General features: G+C 41.1%; 1 protein-coding gene across 1 annotated transcript in view; it reads left to right on the forward strand.

Moving 5' to 3' along the window:
• The window catches only part of LOC107290209 (collagen alpha-1(XI) chain-like), a 124,777-nt gene that overhangs the window by 22,537 nt on the left and 85,166 nt on the right, over window positions 1-17,074 (forward strand). The window contains exons 2-6 of the mRNA XM_029284705.1: window positions 6,351-6,518; window positions 7,053-7,266; window positions 8,777-8,939; window positions 13,980-14,102; window positions 16,912-17,049. Coding sequence (XP_029140538.1) covers window positions 6,351-6,518; window positions 7,053-7,266; window positions 8,777-8,939; window positions 13,980-14,102; window positions 16,912-17,049 — 806 coding nt within the window. The remainder of the gene's footprint in view (window positions 1-6,350; window positions 6,519-7,052; window positions 7,267-8,776; window positions 8,940-13,979; window positions 14,103-16,911; window positions 17,050-17,074) is intronic.

Consider the following 17,074-nt stretch of genomic DNA (forward strand, 5'->3'; position numbering starts at 1 on the left):
CGCCGAAACCGCCGAGACCGCCGAAGGCCCAAAGGCCCAAAGGCAAAACGGCTGCCCGGCCGCGCTGTCGTCCCCTCACACTCCCGGGGAACTCACCGGGGAGGTCAACCTGGGGACTGGACTCTTCCGGCTCCTCGAGGGGCCTCCGACTCTTCGGGGGGGCCTCCGACTCCTCGCAGGTCTCCTCGCGGGTCTCCAAGACCCCCCCTCTGCATCATTTCGGCTCCCCTACGGCGGAGCTACAAAACCTGACACAAACTTGGACAGGTTTTCAAGATTCTCTTACTAAGTACCAGAATAATAAAGCAGTATTACTGGAATTCCTCCATTATCTCTTTCTTGACAGCCTTCCTCAGAAGGCTGAGAGAAACAGAACTTTAATCCCATGCAATATTAGGTCCATCACAATTTAGCCCTTGACTTATTTTTCAATCAAGGTATATTTTGCAATCATATTCTCTTTTTCTTCTTCATTAGCAATTTTCTGTTAGGTTACTTTGTAATTTGCTATGTGAAAAATGGATGCTTAGATTTATTCTACAGTCTGCAGGAAACATTCATCAATCTATGAACAATCAGCACTTCACAAGACATCCCTAAAACCTCCACATTTTCTAGCTTTACAGCAGATGAATGACCATCCATAAATAAGGCAAGATGCAGCTATCAGTTTAATTGGCATGTAAATATTTGGTAAGAATGATGAGGTGGAAGCAAGAAATAAACTGTTCTGGAATAAAAGCCTGCATAAAATAATTGAACCATTCACATTATTTTTGCATAGATGGCCTCCATGTTAGAGTTGCAATCCTTTATTTTTTTTAGTAAACAAAACCGTTCCCTGTGGAATTAAAAGTTCTCTTCCTAAAACCAAGGAAGCTGCCTTCGCCTAGGACAGGGGTAGGCAACCTTGGCTCTTTTATGACTTGTGGACTTCAACTCCCAGAATTCCTGAGCCAGCCATGCTGAGGGGAAAGGGAGAGGTTTCCAAGCTGAGCCATGCTGGCTCAGGAATTCTGGGAGTTGAAGTCCACGAGTCATAAAAGAGCCAAGGTTGCCTACCCCTGGCCTAGGAGTTTAGAGTTGTAATGTGGACCATTGACCTCTCAGTAAGCTTANGCTAAGACTGCATGTATACCCATTGCTATAGAAAGGAAATCCATTTGGGAGGAAGAAATCTGAAAATGAAGCTTTCCTGATGCTTTCTCTTTGTGAGAAGTGACAACAAAGCCTATGGTAAAGAGTTCAGAACGATATTCTCCCTATGGAATCTGATGTTACATGAAGAACAGATCAACACATATAGTCTGCTATAGTAGCCCATCCTATTTCATGTGCAAATCCAGCACTCCCTATCATGCTGAATGGGATTTTGTATGGATTTTGCACATTTAATAGCGGCAGTATTTTAAATTCTGCTGTGCACTGATGATAGCCATTCACTGACACCTTCCTAGTTCCTTGTTCCTGCTTCCCAAGAAGAGTATTTGCTCTAAGTATTCCAACAATGATAACAGGTAACCAGTAACACGTTTAGAAGGATAACTGGCAGAAGCTCAATTCTCAGCATCATGTTTGCCAAGCAGTTCTCCATTTCTGTGCACAAGGTGATAACGGGGAAAAAAAAAAGAGAGAGAGCCTCTTTTATGTGCCGTGCCCAGCTGCCATCTCAGCATTTGAATGAAGAGCATGAGAAGGTAATGTGAAAATGCCATTGAATGCTTTGCTTGGACCGAGGCGTGAGGTTGGGGAATGAGATGATGGGTCCAGTGGGACTATCTTCAGCTGGAAACAGATTATAGAACGAGGTCAAAAGAGCATGAGAGATGGGAAGGAGATGGAACTTTTCTGAGGACAGTAATTCTATATTCCCATCTCTCTGTTGGGACCAGAAAGAATTTAATGGAAAAGATTGGATGACAGCTACATACTGTGGTTTGCTAGATGGCCAGTGTGACTTTACTTCCTTCCTTCCTTTTCCATTCCTTGCAAAGACTAAAACATTTTCTTCACACCACCCCCAACCTTCTACTATGAGTTAGGACATGTTGCAGTTTGTTGCCAGACACGGAGGGGAATAACTTGCTGCAGTTTCTTTCCCAGTATTCTCAAGGGTGGCAGGCATGAGTATGTGATGTCTTCTGATCTGTTCCAATTAAGTTCTGAGTACATGCTACTAGCAGAGGTCAATCGTTCAAGAAAAGGTTTTCAGTGAAAATTTTCAAGTAAAAGAAAATGGCTACAAGCAGTTATTCTCCAGATCTAATTCTGGGAGGTGGGAAATATGTTTTCCTAACGAATTGCCATTGATTGCTCTCTTTAATCATACCAAGGGGTCAAGTACCCAACATATGAAATGTGTAGCCTTTCTGTTTGTACTTATCCTAAGAAAATGCAAGGTGGGTTGATCCAAGATGAGATTATTGAGTACAGAGTGGAGAAGGGTAATCTGATCCTCTCCCAATAGCTCCAATATTTATTCATTTATTTATTTGTTTATTTATTAAAATTATTTTACCATAGAGTAATTCTGGGTGGCTTACAGTTACATATACAGTTAAAACGTTTTTATGTATATAAAACATATATACATTCTATCACCCAGTGAGTGAGTGCAGAAACTTTTAAAAACAAATTTGGTATCAGTGGATTTCTTTAAAAATGCAGCTGCATGTATGTGCATGAAAGAGGAAAGGTGCTTTATTACATTTTCAGACATCCTATTCTAAATAGTGTTCCTTAAATTTTAGTTTCCCAAAGTGTTGGCTGTTAGCTTGTTGAAGCTAAGAACCAACATTTTGTGGTTGTTCTGTTAAGAGGATGAGCCCTGGTGGCACAGTAGCTAGAATGCATTATTGCGGACTAACTTTGCCTATAGCCTGGAGTTCGATCCTGACCAGCTTGAAGTTGACTCAGCCTTCCATCCTTCAGTAAAATGGGCACCCAGATTGTTGGGGGCAGTATGATGACTCTATAAACCACTTAGTCAGGGCTGTAAAGCACTATGGAGCAATAAATAAGTGCTAAGTGCTATTGCTATTGTTGAAGGATGCTAAATTGAAGAAAAATGCTATATACACTTTTTGCTATATACACTCTGTGTGTGTGTGCGCGCCCACGTACACACACACACACACACACACACACACACACACACACACATGCTTTTGAGTCAATATAATATCTGGTGACCTCCTAGATAGGTCCCTGCAGTTTTCTTGGCAAGATTTCAGAAGTGGTTTGCCCTTGCCCTCCTTCCTAGGGCTAAGAGTGACTGACTGGGTCCCCCAGCTGGTTTTGTGGTGAAGGTTGGAACTCAGCTCACACTCTAATTTCAGGGTTCAAATACTTTTATTAGTTTATCAAAATATAAAATATAGAAATACAAAAAAAAATGAAGAAAGTAAGGGAGAAAAGGGGGAAAGAGAGAAAAGTGTAGGGTTAAAGGGGAAAAAGAAAAAGCATTGATTTCCGACTCCTTTTGGTGCAGTGGAATAAGGTAGTAATATAAAACCTCAGCTTTTTACTTTTACATGATAATATATACTAGCCAATTCTATAACAACAAACCTATCAAATCAGCAAAACCCAAAATCAAAGTTTCATTCCCGCCCCCCCCACCTCAAGCACAAAGCACCTTCACTCTTTGTTAGACAGTGGAGCTGATTTTAAATTCTGCATAACCAACTCAGTGTGAGGTTGATCACTAAAAATGCTTTGCATCTGGAAGGTGGCAATGGATTTAAGGCCCCAAATTTGCTGAAGTATTCTGTCACATGGGGGAAGGGAAATAATTTTGAGGAGAATCCTTGTTTGTTGATAAAATGTCATCCATCATCTAAGAAAGGAAAGGATTTTGCAGCCAATGTCAGACAGAGATCAAGAGCATTCTTGGCTTTTATTATATTTTGAGAGAGAAAGAAGCAGGAAACAACTGGTAAACAATGAGCTTTGCTCATCGCCGGATAATTTTTCTTGGAATTTATTAGTAGAGGACTATATAAGAAAGATGCGGACGAATCTTGTTGGACACATGTACGCACATAAACAAATGAACAAATAGTCTGAGGTATGAATGTACCAGGGTGGACAACATGATGTCTATGGCAAGAATGTGCCTGCAGATCACTCTCTCGGTGCCCAATAACCTCTGTGACCTATCTGACTTTTATTTTTTAGGTTCTTTTATTATTTTTTTTAAAAAATGGGAAGTTATCAAGCATCAAACCAAAGCACAAGCCTTCAGCACTACTGGGATTCTTAGAAAAAATAATAAAAAGAGGGATGGTTGAAGTTTAGTGATTCAGGAAGGAGGAGGAGGTGTAACCATGGCAGCAATGATAAGGAATATTTGGGGTGTTAAATGAGAAGAAGGAGAGCAACCTCACAGGTCTGTCTTCTAGTAAATGGATGTCCCTAATTGGTCACATACCTCCGGCAACCACTTTATGAATGATCAAATCCTCAGTTGCTAACTTGTAATGAGAGTGCCCAGAACATTATCTCAGAATTACAAATGTTGCCATCAGCTCTTAAAAGATTTTCTATCCATGCTGTGTAGAAATAGGCATGAAACTTTCTGGTCACAGTCTGTTAGTAATACTTAAAGCACAGAATAGGATGTTTTCAGTAACCAGCCTTCTCATTGATGGATTCGTAATTATTTGCACGTGTGGCTGAAATTTACACTCCTCAAAAAAGTTTGCTGTTCAATTAAGTGTGCTTCATTGAGCACCTAGAAGTGAAGGCAAACAGCCAGAGGATTTGAAACTGGTTTGGCAGTAGTATTGGGGAAGTCTTACTTAATTATGTTTTACTTAACACTCCTTTCATTCTACATCTGCAATGGGGCAGCCATATGGATCAGGCAAAAAGGAGGTGGGGTAGGATGGGGTGGGATGGGCCAGGTCCAGGAATGCTGGTTGGGAAGGTGCTTAGACTAGCAATGTGTTGTTTTATACTCCACAGCTGCAATCAGTGCTGGGGATGCCTCCAGATTGGGGTCACAGCCAAAGCTGGGAAGAATTAACTTGGCAAAATAAGATAATGATGCCTAGGGTGGTATTGACTTCCCCAGACATGAGAGGATGTGTTATCTTTCAGGCCAGAATACAAGTTGCTATACATTGTCCTTGTCTTGCCAAGGATGGAAATCTTGTGTTCCCAAGGCAAGGGCCAATCTTTGTAGTTGGGCTGCACATTTTTGAGCACATTATTGGCCATTGACCACATAGAGCTGGATAGTGTTATCACTCTAATGAGAAAAGTAATTGTTTGCGTTTTAAAAATATCTGAGATTTGCATTTTTCAGATATCAAATATATCTGTGTTGTGCAGATTATTATATAGAGAGCTTAGCACATCTTTTAAAAAGTTTTATGCTGGAAAGACAGGAAGGAGATGTGCTAATCTTTCCCCCATCCATTCAATGTATATTTTAAGGTGTTCTTACAAAGTATGATTATTGGACATGAAATAAAATATAGTGATGGTGACAACTTGAGTTTTAAGAGGCATAATACAGTTTCCATTTCTTGGAAACTAAGGGCCTGTGGCATATTTTAGGTACCAGAAACATTTTCCCCCTTATCTGGCAAACTTATATGCCCTGAGCTGAGCCCATACAAGACACCAACCCATCTTTGTGTTGGAAAGATTTTGGAAGAATTCAGATGAGGCTATGATAGCTTTGCTGTTCAAAGCAAATAAATGGCTGTCTCATTAATCTTATTCCAACAGATCTGGCTGTTGATAGGATTTTATGATCTATGATTGTAATGAATATTCATTTTGAATGATAACTTCAAGTTCTAGTCAAAGGGTTGATGTAGTGTGGTTGCAAATCCTACCTTCCTATATTCTTGAATTGATTCCCCTTGAATGTCTCCACCTGAGTAAATCAATAAAAATTATTTCAAAGACTTCCTATTCATTGGATAAATATGCATTATTTCAGGATAAACTTCACTGCCATTACTGACTGCACTGAATATACCTGCTTGGGGAAACAGAGAAAAGCATATCAAAACGTTATATATAACAGCAACATAGTTTTACCTTATATAAGTAATCTTTCTTGGCACCCCTTGTGATTTTCCTTTCACGGTCTCTTTTTTTGCTCAGAGAATTTATGTTCAACTGCTTCTTAATAGTGATAGTAGAGATAGTAGTTGTATTAGAGCTGATAGGGATTTCAGACACATTTCCCATTATTTTCTAAGCACGTCTTGTTGCCTGGGGTAAAACAGGCTTCGCGTGAAGGGAAAAGCAGTGAGCTGGAAAGCATGAGCCGTCCTTATTTTACTTTGCTGTGAGGCTGGGATGGACCGTGTCCTGCACTTCTCTTCCAGATGGCCTTGTGGATGTGCTCCAGGCATTTGGTGTGCAGGAGGGCAAGAATGGGGTCACCATCGCTGCTGGGATCTGCACTCAGAGGAATGGATCGGAGGAAACTGACTTGGCCTTCCGCCTGGAGAATCAGACTCATTTCATCACTCCCACAAGGCAGCTCTTTCCTGGTAATGTAAAGCATAGTTAATTGAACCCCCAAAGCAGATTTCTATATGTATCTTAGGACCTCATCACTTGCATGTGTTCAAAATGATTTTTCAAAGTGCAAAAGACAGATGTGTTCTAAAACTTGTTTCCTGAAATTGCAAAAAGCTGAGGACAAACGCATGCATTGTATGTGGCCATATGGGAAACTAGGACTGGCTGAAATTACAGGGGAACCTTGTTTGAATTCTGCACTTATTCTGCACTAAATCCTTCAGGGATTCAGGACTACTAGGAATTGTGTAGAGCAGGGGTAGTCAACCTTGGCTCTTTTATGACTCGTGGACTTCAACTCCCAGAATTCCTGAGCCAGCTAAGCTGGCTCAGGAATTCTGGGAATTGAAGTCCACGAGTCATAAAAGAGCCAAGGTTGACTACCCCTGGTGTAGAGCCTCAGGTTGGTGAAAAGGGAGAGTATATTTGGGGATGGGTTAAGGTGCTTGTTGGGTTTCTGGCTCTGTTGATTTTTCAGGATGCATTATCTCCTCCTCTTACAGATGGCCACTTCCCAGTGGACTTTTCAATATTAGCCACAATGAAAGCACTCAAAGGCAGCCAATCTTTTCTGTTTTCCCTGTATGATGAACGTGGTGTACAGCAGCTTGGCGTAGAGATTGGACGTTCCCCTGTTTTCCTCTATGAAGACCAGCTGGGTTTTCCAGTGCCCGAGGACTATCCTCATTTTCACAGAGTCAACTTGGCTGATGGCAAGTGAGTTGGGATTTTGGGATAGGAAAGCAGAATAGAAGGACGCTATTTAGAAATGGTTATCTTATCACATAAATGTGGATAAGACTGAAATATTACTTAGTTTGAGTGTGATTTTTTTTAATGGGATTACTTTTGCAGTTGTCCTTAAAGGGATACATCACAGGTTCTTTGCTGTGGCAGACTGAGAAAGGTAATATTTACACACACACACACACAAACACAAACACACACAAACACACACAAGCACATCAACACTCATGATTTTAATCCCAGGATTAAAGATCCCCAAATCTCAACAATTTTGGTTTGCAAAAGCTACTTGCTGTAAAGTACAGCTTCTTAGGTACAGTTACTGTTTCTTAACTACTAAACCAAGTTAAGTCAATAGTGTCTTAGATGGTTTAATAGAACTAAAATTGTGTGATAAAGGCGTAATTCTCCCCTTCTTATATGCATCAATGTTTATCAAATTGATGTCACTGTTAAACATATTTTCTTGATGATCAAAGCACTACAAGAAAATCAAATACCACTGATACTTTTTTTTTAAAAATAAAGTTTTTTGGTGCCTGTAATATAATGCTCAGAACAGCTCTCTTATTCTGGCACCTTCTAGTTATGTTGAGCACAATTTCCTTATTCCTCAATCAGCATGAGGATTGTAGCATTACACAGCTGGAGATTATAGGTAGGGGAAATTGGGCTTGATTTATGTCAGAGCTGTTTTCAAATCCCCCACCCCACCCCAGGAATTATATTGGGTAATCTTAGCCAGTTCTTTTCTTCATCCCAGATATGGAGTAATTGTGACAATACATTAATGAAAACCTACTAAAAGTTTAAACTGGCTCCTTCTATAACTGTTATTATTTTTTCTTAGTGACCAGATTTGTAATTGACCTCAACTCTTGGTCCTGCTTTCAGCTGATATGTAAAACAGTTTATAGGAAAAAATATTATAAGCAATCATTATCTAAAACTGTCAAGTTCTACTGGGAAGAGTAAAATCTTGTGACTTTTGGTCATGAGATTTCAGCCACTTTTTAAAAGCTCTTAAATTGGAAGTGGGTTCATGTATTTTATATTGTCCCAAAGCACCACAGTGGTAATCCTTGGCTTTTCATGAAATCTAGTGATTTACATAAAGGAAAAGGGTGGAACCTGTAAAACATATTTGGCAGTTTAGGATGTTAGCAAAACTCATTGTGCTGCTAGATGAAAGTAAGATTTATCTGTGATGCTTCCAAATGGAAGGTTTATTGCACTATTAATGGAAAGGCATTCTGCAGTTATTCTCTTCCATAATATGAATGAATGAATAAATGAATGAATGAATACAGTAAGAAAGTAAGAGTTCTTGGGAGGATTACAACTGGAAGATACATTTCTTTTTGTGAATAAGGCAGAATGATTGCACAGTAATAAACTTTATCTGGATCTATCTCTGAAGTTCCCAAGCTAATGCTGCCTTTGTCCCACTAAGTTGCTTAATTCTACTGTCTTTTACCAGATGGCACCGCATTGCTCTAAGTGTGAAAGGTGAAAGTGTATCTTTGCGCATTGACTGTGAAGATGCTATAATGTTACCCCTGAAGCGAAGCAAGCAGCCAGTTGTCAGTATTGATGGGGTCACCTTGCTTGGGGCACGTCGACCAGATGAAGACATTTTTGAGGTAGGAAAAATTATTCACAAACCTCAAATCATTTCTCCCACTCTAAAGAAAATACCAATCAGTTACATTGCAGAAGCTAACTTATACATGTCTCTTTGCTGATTCCAATGATGTTAGAGTACAGATCCCCCCACCTCACCTTTTCATGCAACCACCTTAGCATGTCCTGATTCTAGGTCTTTCTCCCTCCATGCCAGTTGTGCCATTTCTTTCACTGTGCCTGGCAAGATTACAGGAGGCTGCTAGGGACCTGGAATGGACAAATTGCACCAGCATATATTTTGTAGAGCTATAAAGCCTCACAGAAGACAGATGACCTTTTCTGCTCTATCCCTGCTCTGCTGCCATGGGGAAAAGCAAATTGATTTCCAAGCATGGAAAGCCAGCGACTTGTGTACTGTGCACACTACACTAAGCGGACTTAGGGATAGCTCCATTGTTTCTGGCTCCAGACTCTATTAAATATGTTGTTACTCCCGCCAGTTATCTTAGCCAGTTGGAGTCAGCAAACCACCAGAAAGCGTTTTCGCTTGCACGGTGCCATGGGCTTCCATCAGCCATCCTGTACGACAAGTATAAAAAGATGCCATTGACTGAAAAACTCTGCTTCTGTGGCTTAGGAGAAGTGGAGACCGTTGGACACATTCTCCTTTGACACTCTTTCTATAGAAATATTCAAAAAAACCATATCCTCCCAATAATCAATAGGTATCCTGGCCGTTCTGACACTACTTATCTCCAGTGGCTGCTTAAGGATGAACAGGCTGTGATTACAGCACAGGTGGCTAGATTCTGCGCAGCAGCACTGGGGATTCATCAGAAACATAAAAAAGATAAATATTATTTTTAGATCTTTTTAATATTTTTTATTTTAAAATTAATTTTATTACATGCATTCTTATTCATCATTAGATCATCGCTCGGTGCATTTTTATATACGTATGTGTGTAAATCGCCTACAATTGGATATTTTACTGTTTCTGGCCATCTGGCTGTAATAAACTGATTTGATTTGTGTACTCTGTCATTTTCCCTTTGCTTCCTTCCCTCTTTGGCACTTGCTGCCTGCGTGGTTGAGAATGCTCGGCAGTCTGACTTTGTATGCTTATACTGAATTGGCTGATTTATGTTGGAGGCCTTTCTTATCGAAGTAGTCCCCACTTTGTGGCAGGTGTGGTCAGCAGACATGGGAATTGTTGGGAAGGGGCCGTCCAAAATGACAGGGCTGAGATTTGGGATCCATTCATTTTTGGGAGTTTTTTTGTGGTAAGAAGATGAGCGCATCGATAACATATACCATAGATAATAGTTGAACTCATGTTTAACTCCCCAAGGAATGTTGGAAGGCTTTCAGTTAAGTGTCTGTGAAGGAGGGGAATCTTGACAGTTTGGATGAAAGGCTGAGTGATAATTAGAAAGAAATCACAGAAGATGGAAAACCTACAGAACAGAACTCGAAAGACTATATTGCTAATGAAAGAGAGTCAAGAAACAGAAACCAAAAAAAGATAGAAGAAGAAAAAGACAGAGAGGATTCTGTATGCCACTAGCATTCCAGAATAGGCATACTCTCCTTTTAAATGGGAGACTTTTCAGGAAGACAATTTAGGGATTTCTCATTTACAAAGGACACCATTAGTTTCAATAGCCTCGAAAGCAGAGAAAGGCCTCATTTCCTCCCCCCCCCAGTGCATTCTTTCTCCGGGCATAAAATGTCAGAGGGCACAAGATTTTTGAAGGCGTCTAGGCTGTTGGCTTGGGGGTGGCCAAGAACAAGCATTTCTTGTAATGCTTGGAAAACCTTGGCTTAGTGCCATGCTGCCTCTGGTAATTTGGGCAGTGACTGAGGGAATGCCTAGAAATGTCAGCTTAGCAGTGGGTGGCTGCTGAGGGGCAACTCCCTTTTGTAATGAAGATGGTGGAAGGGATCTCTGCGGTTGAGTTAGAGACAGGTGGAGTGGAATCCAGAGGAATGTTCCCAAACTGGGCTATATGTTTTTTTTTTCCATAGAGCTTCTCTGTTTTGTAATCTTCTCTTTTACATCGAGCAAAAAAACATGCATTCAAAAGAATTGGGAAGCAGTGGATGTGGGATTCAAGATGAAACAGTTTTTGCAGGAAGAACGGAATAGTTTTACAAATTATTATTGTTATAATTAGGTGACAGGGCCTTGTGAAGCTCTCTTCCATTCTTCTAGGTCTGTGAAATCTCTGTGTATGCTGCAGTCATGTTCATTGTGGCATGCGGTAAAGTATAAACTTAAATGTGTGAAGGACATTTCTGTAAATAATCAACAGACACATGCATTCAGTCCTTTGAAACTCTTCAGTATGTTCATTGCATATTAATGGATTCACATCTACTTTTCTCTCCCCCGGGTCCTGTTGTGTTGCCTCATCATGGTGAGATGAAGGGTCTTTCTGAAAAGGAGGAGCAAAGAACTCCAGAGTCCTTGCCAAGTAGAGTCACTCAAGTCATAAAGGCCATCCCAGCTGCCCAGCTAAAGCAAGTGGGCGTCTATATTGGGCAGCAACAATATAGGAAGATGTTGTAGAGATGATCACCTTTGTGACAATTTCAAAGGCATCATTTCAAAATAAATGGGTGAAAGTAATGGTAAAACTTTTTTTTATCAAGAAAACCACCTGGACAAACCATACATGCCTAGGAAAACAGGAATCCTAGAGTATCTCATTTGCTCTTACGCAAGACCTTTACACGAACCAGGAAGTTATAGTGTGGATAGAACATGGCAAAGCATAGTGGCTCCTGGCTGGCAAAGGAGTGCAACAGGACTGCATACGCTCCTGTTATTTATTCAGCTGATATGCTGAATATATGTTGATGGAAGCTGGACCGGAAAATGATGACGGTGATTTTAAAACTGGAGGAAGAAATACCAGAAACCCACACCCTCTTGACGGCATGACTCTTAACAGCTGAAAATAACAGAAGATTTAAAAGTTCTAATGATGAAAATTAAGAAACATACTTACAAGAATGGGACACAGATTGTCGCCCACTTCAAAATGTTGGATGTGATTCAGAAGAAATAATGAATGCTAATATTGGAAACAACTAAGAGATCAAGCAGGAGTAGGAAGGATGCAATACCCCTATCCTGGTCCTGCCAGACATCACCGGTGTCATATGCATGTTGAATGCAGGGTTGAAGCCAGACTGAAACAGGTTCAGATAATCTACTTCCACCAGGGTCCTCGGCAGTTGCTGCCCAACCACTTTTTCTATGCAAGGAGTGTATGAATGCTTGATGTCCTCAGGGACCAACATAACGAATCCAGCCATGAGTATACTGTAATGTTTAAAGGAATAAAGGCAAGCTCTGAACCACGTTGTTTGCCTGACTACCACGTGCAGCTGTTATTTATATATCAACTGATTCTTCAGTGTTTGGTTTTCTTGCATGTGTATATAGTTGGAATTTCAGTTTGGGTTCATTTGGGTGCATATATGCTTCTCTGTGTTTATTTTTGAATTGTGGGAATGTTGACATTTTCCCAATACTGGCTGCTTTGCTCCTTCCCCTGTGACTTCCTTTTTTTAACCACAGGGCTTCTTTGCCTTGATCTAGCCTTCCCTGTCCCTACCTGACCCCATCTCTTGGTCCATGACTCACTGTAGTCCCCTTTCCGTCTTGCTTCTTAATTTCTCTTCCTTTCCATCACCTCAAGAATGCTGGGAGCAGATTAATTGTGGGTCCCAGCTGAGCAGGTGGGAGCAGCAGTTTTGTGAGCTCTTCTGGAAGTAGGCCTACTGGCCATACTTTAGGAGATGATTAATTGGGAGCAAATGTTCTCCATACACCAGGACTGCTAGGGTCACACTGGTTGAGCAAGAAGAGCTGGGGCATGTTCAGCTGCATAAGAGAATGTGTTTGTGTGCACATGCAGTCATAAAAATTTAATATAGCTATTGTTGGCATTCTGATTCTGAGCTATAAAAAGAGGGAGAGGACAGAAAAGATTGAGCGGACATTCTTTGTTATACTAACTGTGGTTAATATACAAATATCCCAAGTTTTTGAAGTGCACAGAGTTATTTGCAAACTTCATAACTGGCAGAATGTGTGTGTGTGTGTGTGTGTTTGGCTTTCTTGAGCAAGGTTAAAAGACCACCAGATTTAGAGTGACTAATAGATCAGCTGGTTTGTTCCACTCATATTAAATCAAGTAAGGAGTGAGGGGAGGTATACACACAGTGGAATGAGAGTTAGATACATCCAGAGCCATAGTTAAATTGATTTGGATATATGAGGCAATTTAAAACTTAGCAACTGAGTATCAGTCAGGGCCAGACTGAACCACAGCAATGAGGTTTACCCAGTTTTAAGCAAAGGGTTGTAATAACCTTGGGAAACAGGAGGAAGAACAGTAGCCAGGGCAATGGTCAGATGAGAAGTATCTCACCCCTCATCAGGAAGGCAGTTGGAGAAAATATAACAGAAGGAACTCTAATTAGTTCTTCGGAAATTAAAGGCAAGGGAAAAAAAAAGTGATTTGAGCCTCGCAAGACTGGTGTCAGTCCTTTGAGGTAGTCCAGAAAGGAAACCAAACCATGAGTACTAATATTACCGTACTTTTACTGTAAGATTATAGCATGCTACTACATTTCTCCCCTCCTCTGCCTTTACTTCCCAGAGAATTAGGGAGGATCCCTTCTGAGATGCTTTCTCCACCCCTTTCTTTCTGTGGGCTGAGATATCTCTTGTCTGACCGTTGCCCTGGCTGTGGCTCTTCCTTTTGTCTCCCAGGGTTATTCTCACAGTCCATTAAATTGGTAGAGGATGGCTAAATGGTTTAGCTCTGGATAATGGCAGTCTGGGTTAATATTCTGTAAGTGTCAACAACTAAAATGTGTAATTTTTTTAGATGTATAATCTCACTTCTTTAGAGTTGTGGTTAAGAGTGTAAAATATACTATACTTGAACTTTTCTACACAATAAGGTCTTGGATTTGCAAGCATATCATATGTTCATAAAAAGATTCTGAATGGTTGTACTGTGCTTCTTCCTCTTCAGGGAGATCTCCAACAATTACTGCTTGTGCCAGACCCAGCAGCTGCTGCCCAATATTGCCAGGATTACATGCCTGATTGCGACAGACAACTCATCTACAAATTGCAGACTCAGGATGCAGAAGAGGTAGGTAGACAACCAAAAGGCAGGAGCTGCTAATAGCCAGGTTCCTGGCCATGACCCCTAGGAAAATCCTCTGTGCCAAATTCCCTGCAGACACCCAAAGAAAGACATTTGCTTGTGAGAATGAAACTAACACCCGGATGATGAGCACTATGGAGTCCCTGCTCTCTGTTCTTAAATAGTAAAAGTTTCTCTTTCTCCATGTTACTCTAAATAACTATGGGTAGAGATATCATTAATATGCTGATGATACTCAAGCTTACATTTCCATATCTGGTGACTTGAGTGATGCTGTTCCAACCGTGTCATGATGCCTGGAGGCTATAGGGGCCGGGATGCGGGATAGGGGGCTACAACTGAACCCAGGAAAGACTAAGTGGCTTTGGGTGCATGGAACTTCAAGATCAGGGTCTTTGACATCTTTGAGGTTGTGCTACCCAATTCAAACCCAATCGGCAACTCAGAGGTTCTCCTGGACTTGCAGTTACTGCTTAAAGAACAGGGGTGGTTGTGACTAGGAGAGCCTTTGTACAGCTTCGGTTTGTGTACCAGCTGCAGCCTTTCCTGGATCAGGACTCAAGCCCTGGTCATCGCTTGTCTGGATTATGGCAATATGATTTATATGGGGCCACCCTTGAAATGCATTCAGAAGTTTCAACCCACAAGCAGTCTTTGGGGCCTGTAAAATGACCCATGTTACACCACTACTTTGCAAGCTGCACTGGCTGCCAGTTTGCTTCTGGGTGCAGTTCAAGGTATTCGTTATGACCTTTAAAGTCCTTCATGACATGGGCCCAGATTGCTTGATGAACTGTCTCATCCTGCTAAGAAAAGCTTGCCGTAATCCTACCAGCAGATGGGATCCAGGAGAAGAGCCTTCCCTGATGTAGTGCTATCCCTCTGGAACATCCTTCCATTTGGGGTGAGGTTTTCCCTCATCTTTTAGCCTTCTATAAGGGCCTGAAGAACTGGCTCTGCTGGTTGGCCTGGGGACCCAGTAGGGGACTACATCACTGGAGGTGGCTACTGGGCTAATTAGTGGACCCCCACCTCCTCCCTGTGCTCCTGCTCTGTATCCACCCTTCTTTTTAATTCCATATTATTGTACTTCCATTGTTTATTTTTAAGGGTTTCATTCCTTGGCTATTGTTATGTTTACATTTTTAATCATTTTTTTTTCTGTTTTATTGTCGTAAGCAGCCCAACATAGTCCCACGGTGAGACGGGCAGCAAATAATTTTAACAAACAAACAAATAAATAAATAAATGGATCTCTCTCCCCTTCTAAGGATTTGATAAAGATTTTAGAACTTTATACTAGGCAGGTATACTTTTCCTGTTCAGTAGTTTATGATCATTATAGGCAGTGCTTTTTTTCTAAAAAAAAAAAAAAAGGTGCCGGAACTCACACACGTCATACAACCCGCCTTGCCTACCCTACAAGGTTCCATCCAAAAAAGGTGCTGGAACTCCGTTCTGGGCGTTCTATGAGAAAAAAAGCCCTGGTTATAGGAGGAGAGCTGGGTTAATCTATGGTGGAGAAAAAAAATTAGGAATCTGGTAGTATCTTTTCCCATTAAAATTTGTATTAAAAGGCATACTGTAGTTTTTTTGTGAAACGCAGCTCACCATCAGATGCATCTGAGGAAGTAAGCTGCTTCTCATGACAGTTTATGCCTTTTGATAATTTTTCATTGGTTAACTCCTCCTGATTTTTTTTAAGAATCTTCTTAGGGTGAATAGGGCTGAACCTGATATTTGACAGTGCTGATTTAGTAAAATCAAGAAGTAACAAACGGGAGTGAGAGAATTTCAGGGGCATTAAACCACCTGGGAAAATCCTTACAAAAGAATATAAATGCCCCTCTACAGACCATCGGCCTTACATTTTTATAGATATCCATCTTCTCCTCACTCAAGTTTTTGCCAATTGCAGTCCTCCTATAGCTATTTTAAACACGCGTTTTCCAATTTCCTTGGGGAAGGATGGTTAAAAAAGTGGCTTGCTGGAAAAAAATGAAAGTTTTGTCTATTTGTCAGGTCTTGTCCCTGCCTTTAAGAAATTTGGGCCTGTTGAATGTGGCTTCCTCAGAAGTACATAATCACAGCATCTACATGATGATGTCATCACATATTTGCCATCATTTTAGTGTTGTCATTGTTTGCTGTCTCTGGAACTTTTTCACTGTAAGCAGTAGTAATCTGGTAGATGGTGGAAATGCCGAGACACCATCCTACGCTGCTTTAGCTGTATCCTTTCCACTATTTGTGGAAATCTTTGCACCTCTTTTATATCCATAAAGTGATCTGCCCCGGGGACTTATCTCCTAAAGGTAAGGCTCATAAGTAACTCAAATTACTTCCCCTTGGGCTTCCTGGGAATGGTCCTTTAGGTGCCTTAGATGACTAGTCCACAGATAAAAAGAAAGAAGGATTGCTTCCTAGAACACTGAGAAGGATAGAATCAGGGCAATTTCTGAGCACATGGATAAAAAGAAATAGATTACATTCTTACTATCCCAAACCTGTCTTCTCCAGAAAGTCGTATTGAATCACAAATAAATCTGTTGTGTGATGGTCTTTCCTCTGTGTTCTCCAAGGTGTTGATGCCATGTTCATGTCTGTCTCTTGTGAATGGTTTCCTGGTAGCTGAGCCTGGATGTATGGGTGGTGACTTTTGGTGTTCTAAGGAAATGGGGAAGTATTTTTTTTTCTTTCTCAAGTGCCTGTTCTCTCTCTTTTTCTCTTTCCCTCCCCTCCCCTTTCTCTCCCCTTTTCTATCCTATCTGCCCCCTCCCCCTCCTTTGTGCAGAACATTCCACAGAGGAAGGGCAAGAAGGGCAGAGGCAGAGGCAAAGGAAAGGGCAAGGGCAGGAAGAAAGGTAGAGGCAAGAAGAAGAGAAACAAAGAGTCCCTCGAGAAGTCCTCGCTCATTCCAGCCTCAGGCGAGGTAGAGAGTGCAACTAACTGCTCTC

This window comes from Protobothrops mucrosquamatus, unplaced genomic scaffold (assembly GCF_001527695.2).
Source record: "Protobothrops mucrosquamatus isolate PMUCROS unplaced genomic scaffold, P.Mucros_1.0 scaffold857, whole genome shotgun sequence".
Lineage (NCBI taxonomy): Eukaryota > Metazoa > Chordata > Lepidosauria > Squamata > Viperidae > Protobothrops > Protobothrops mucrosquamatus.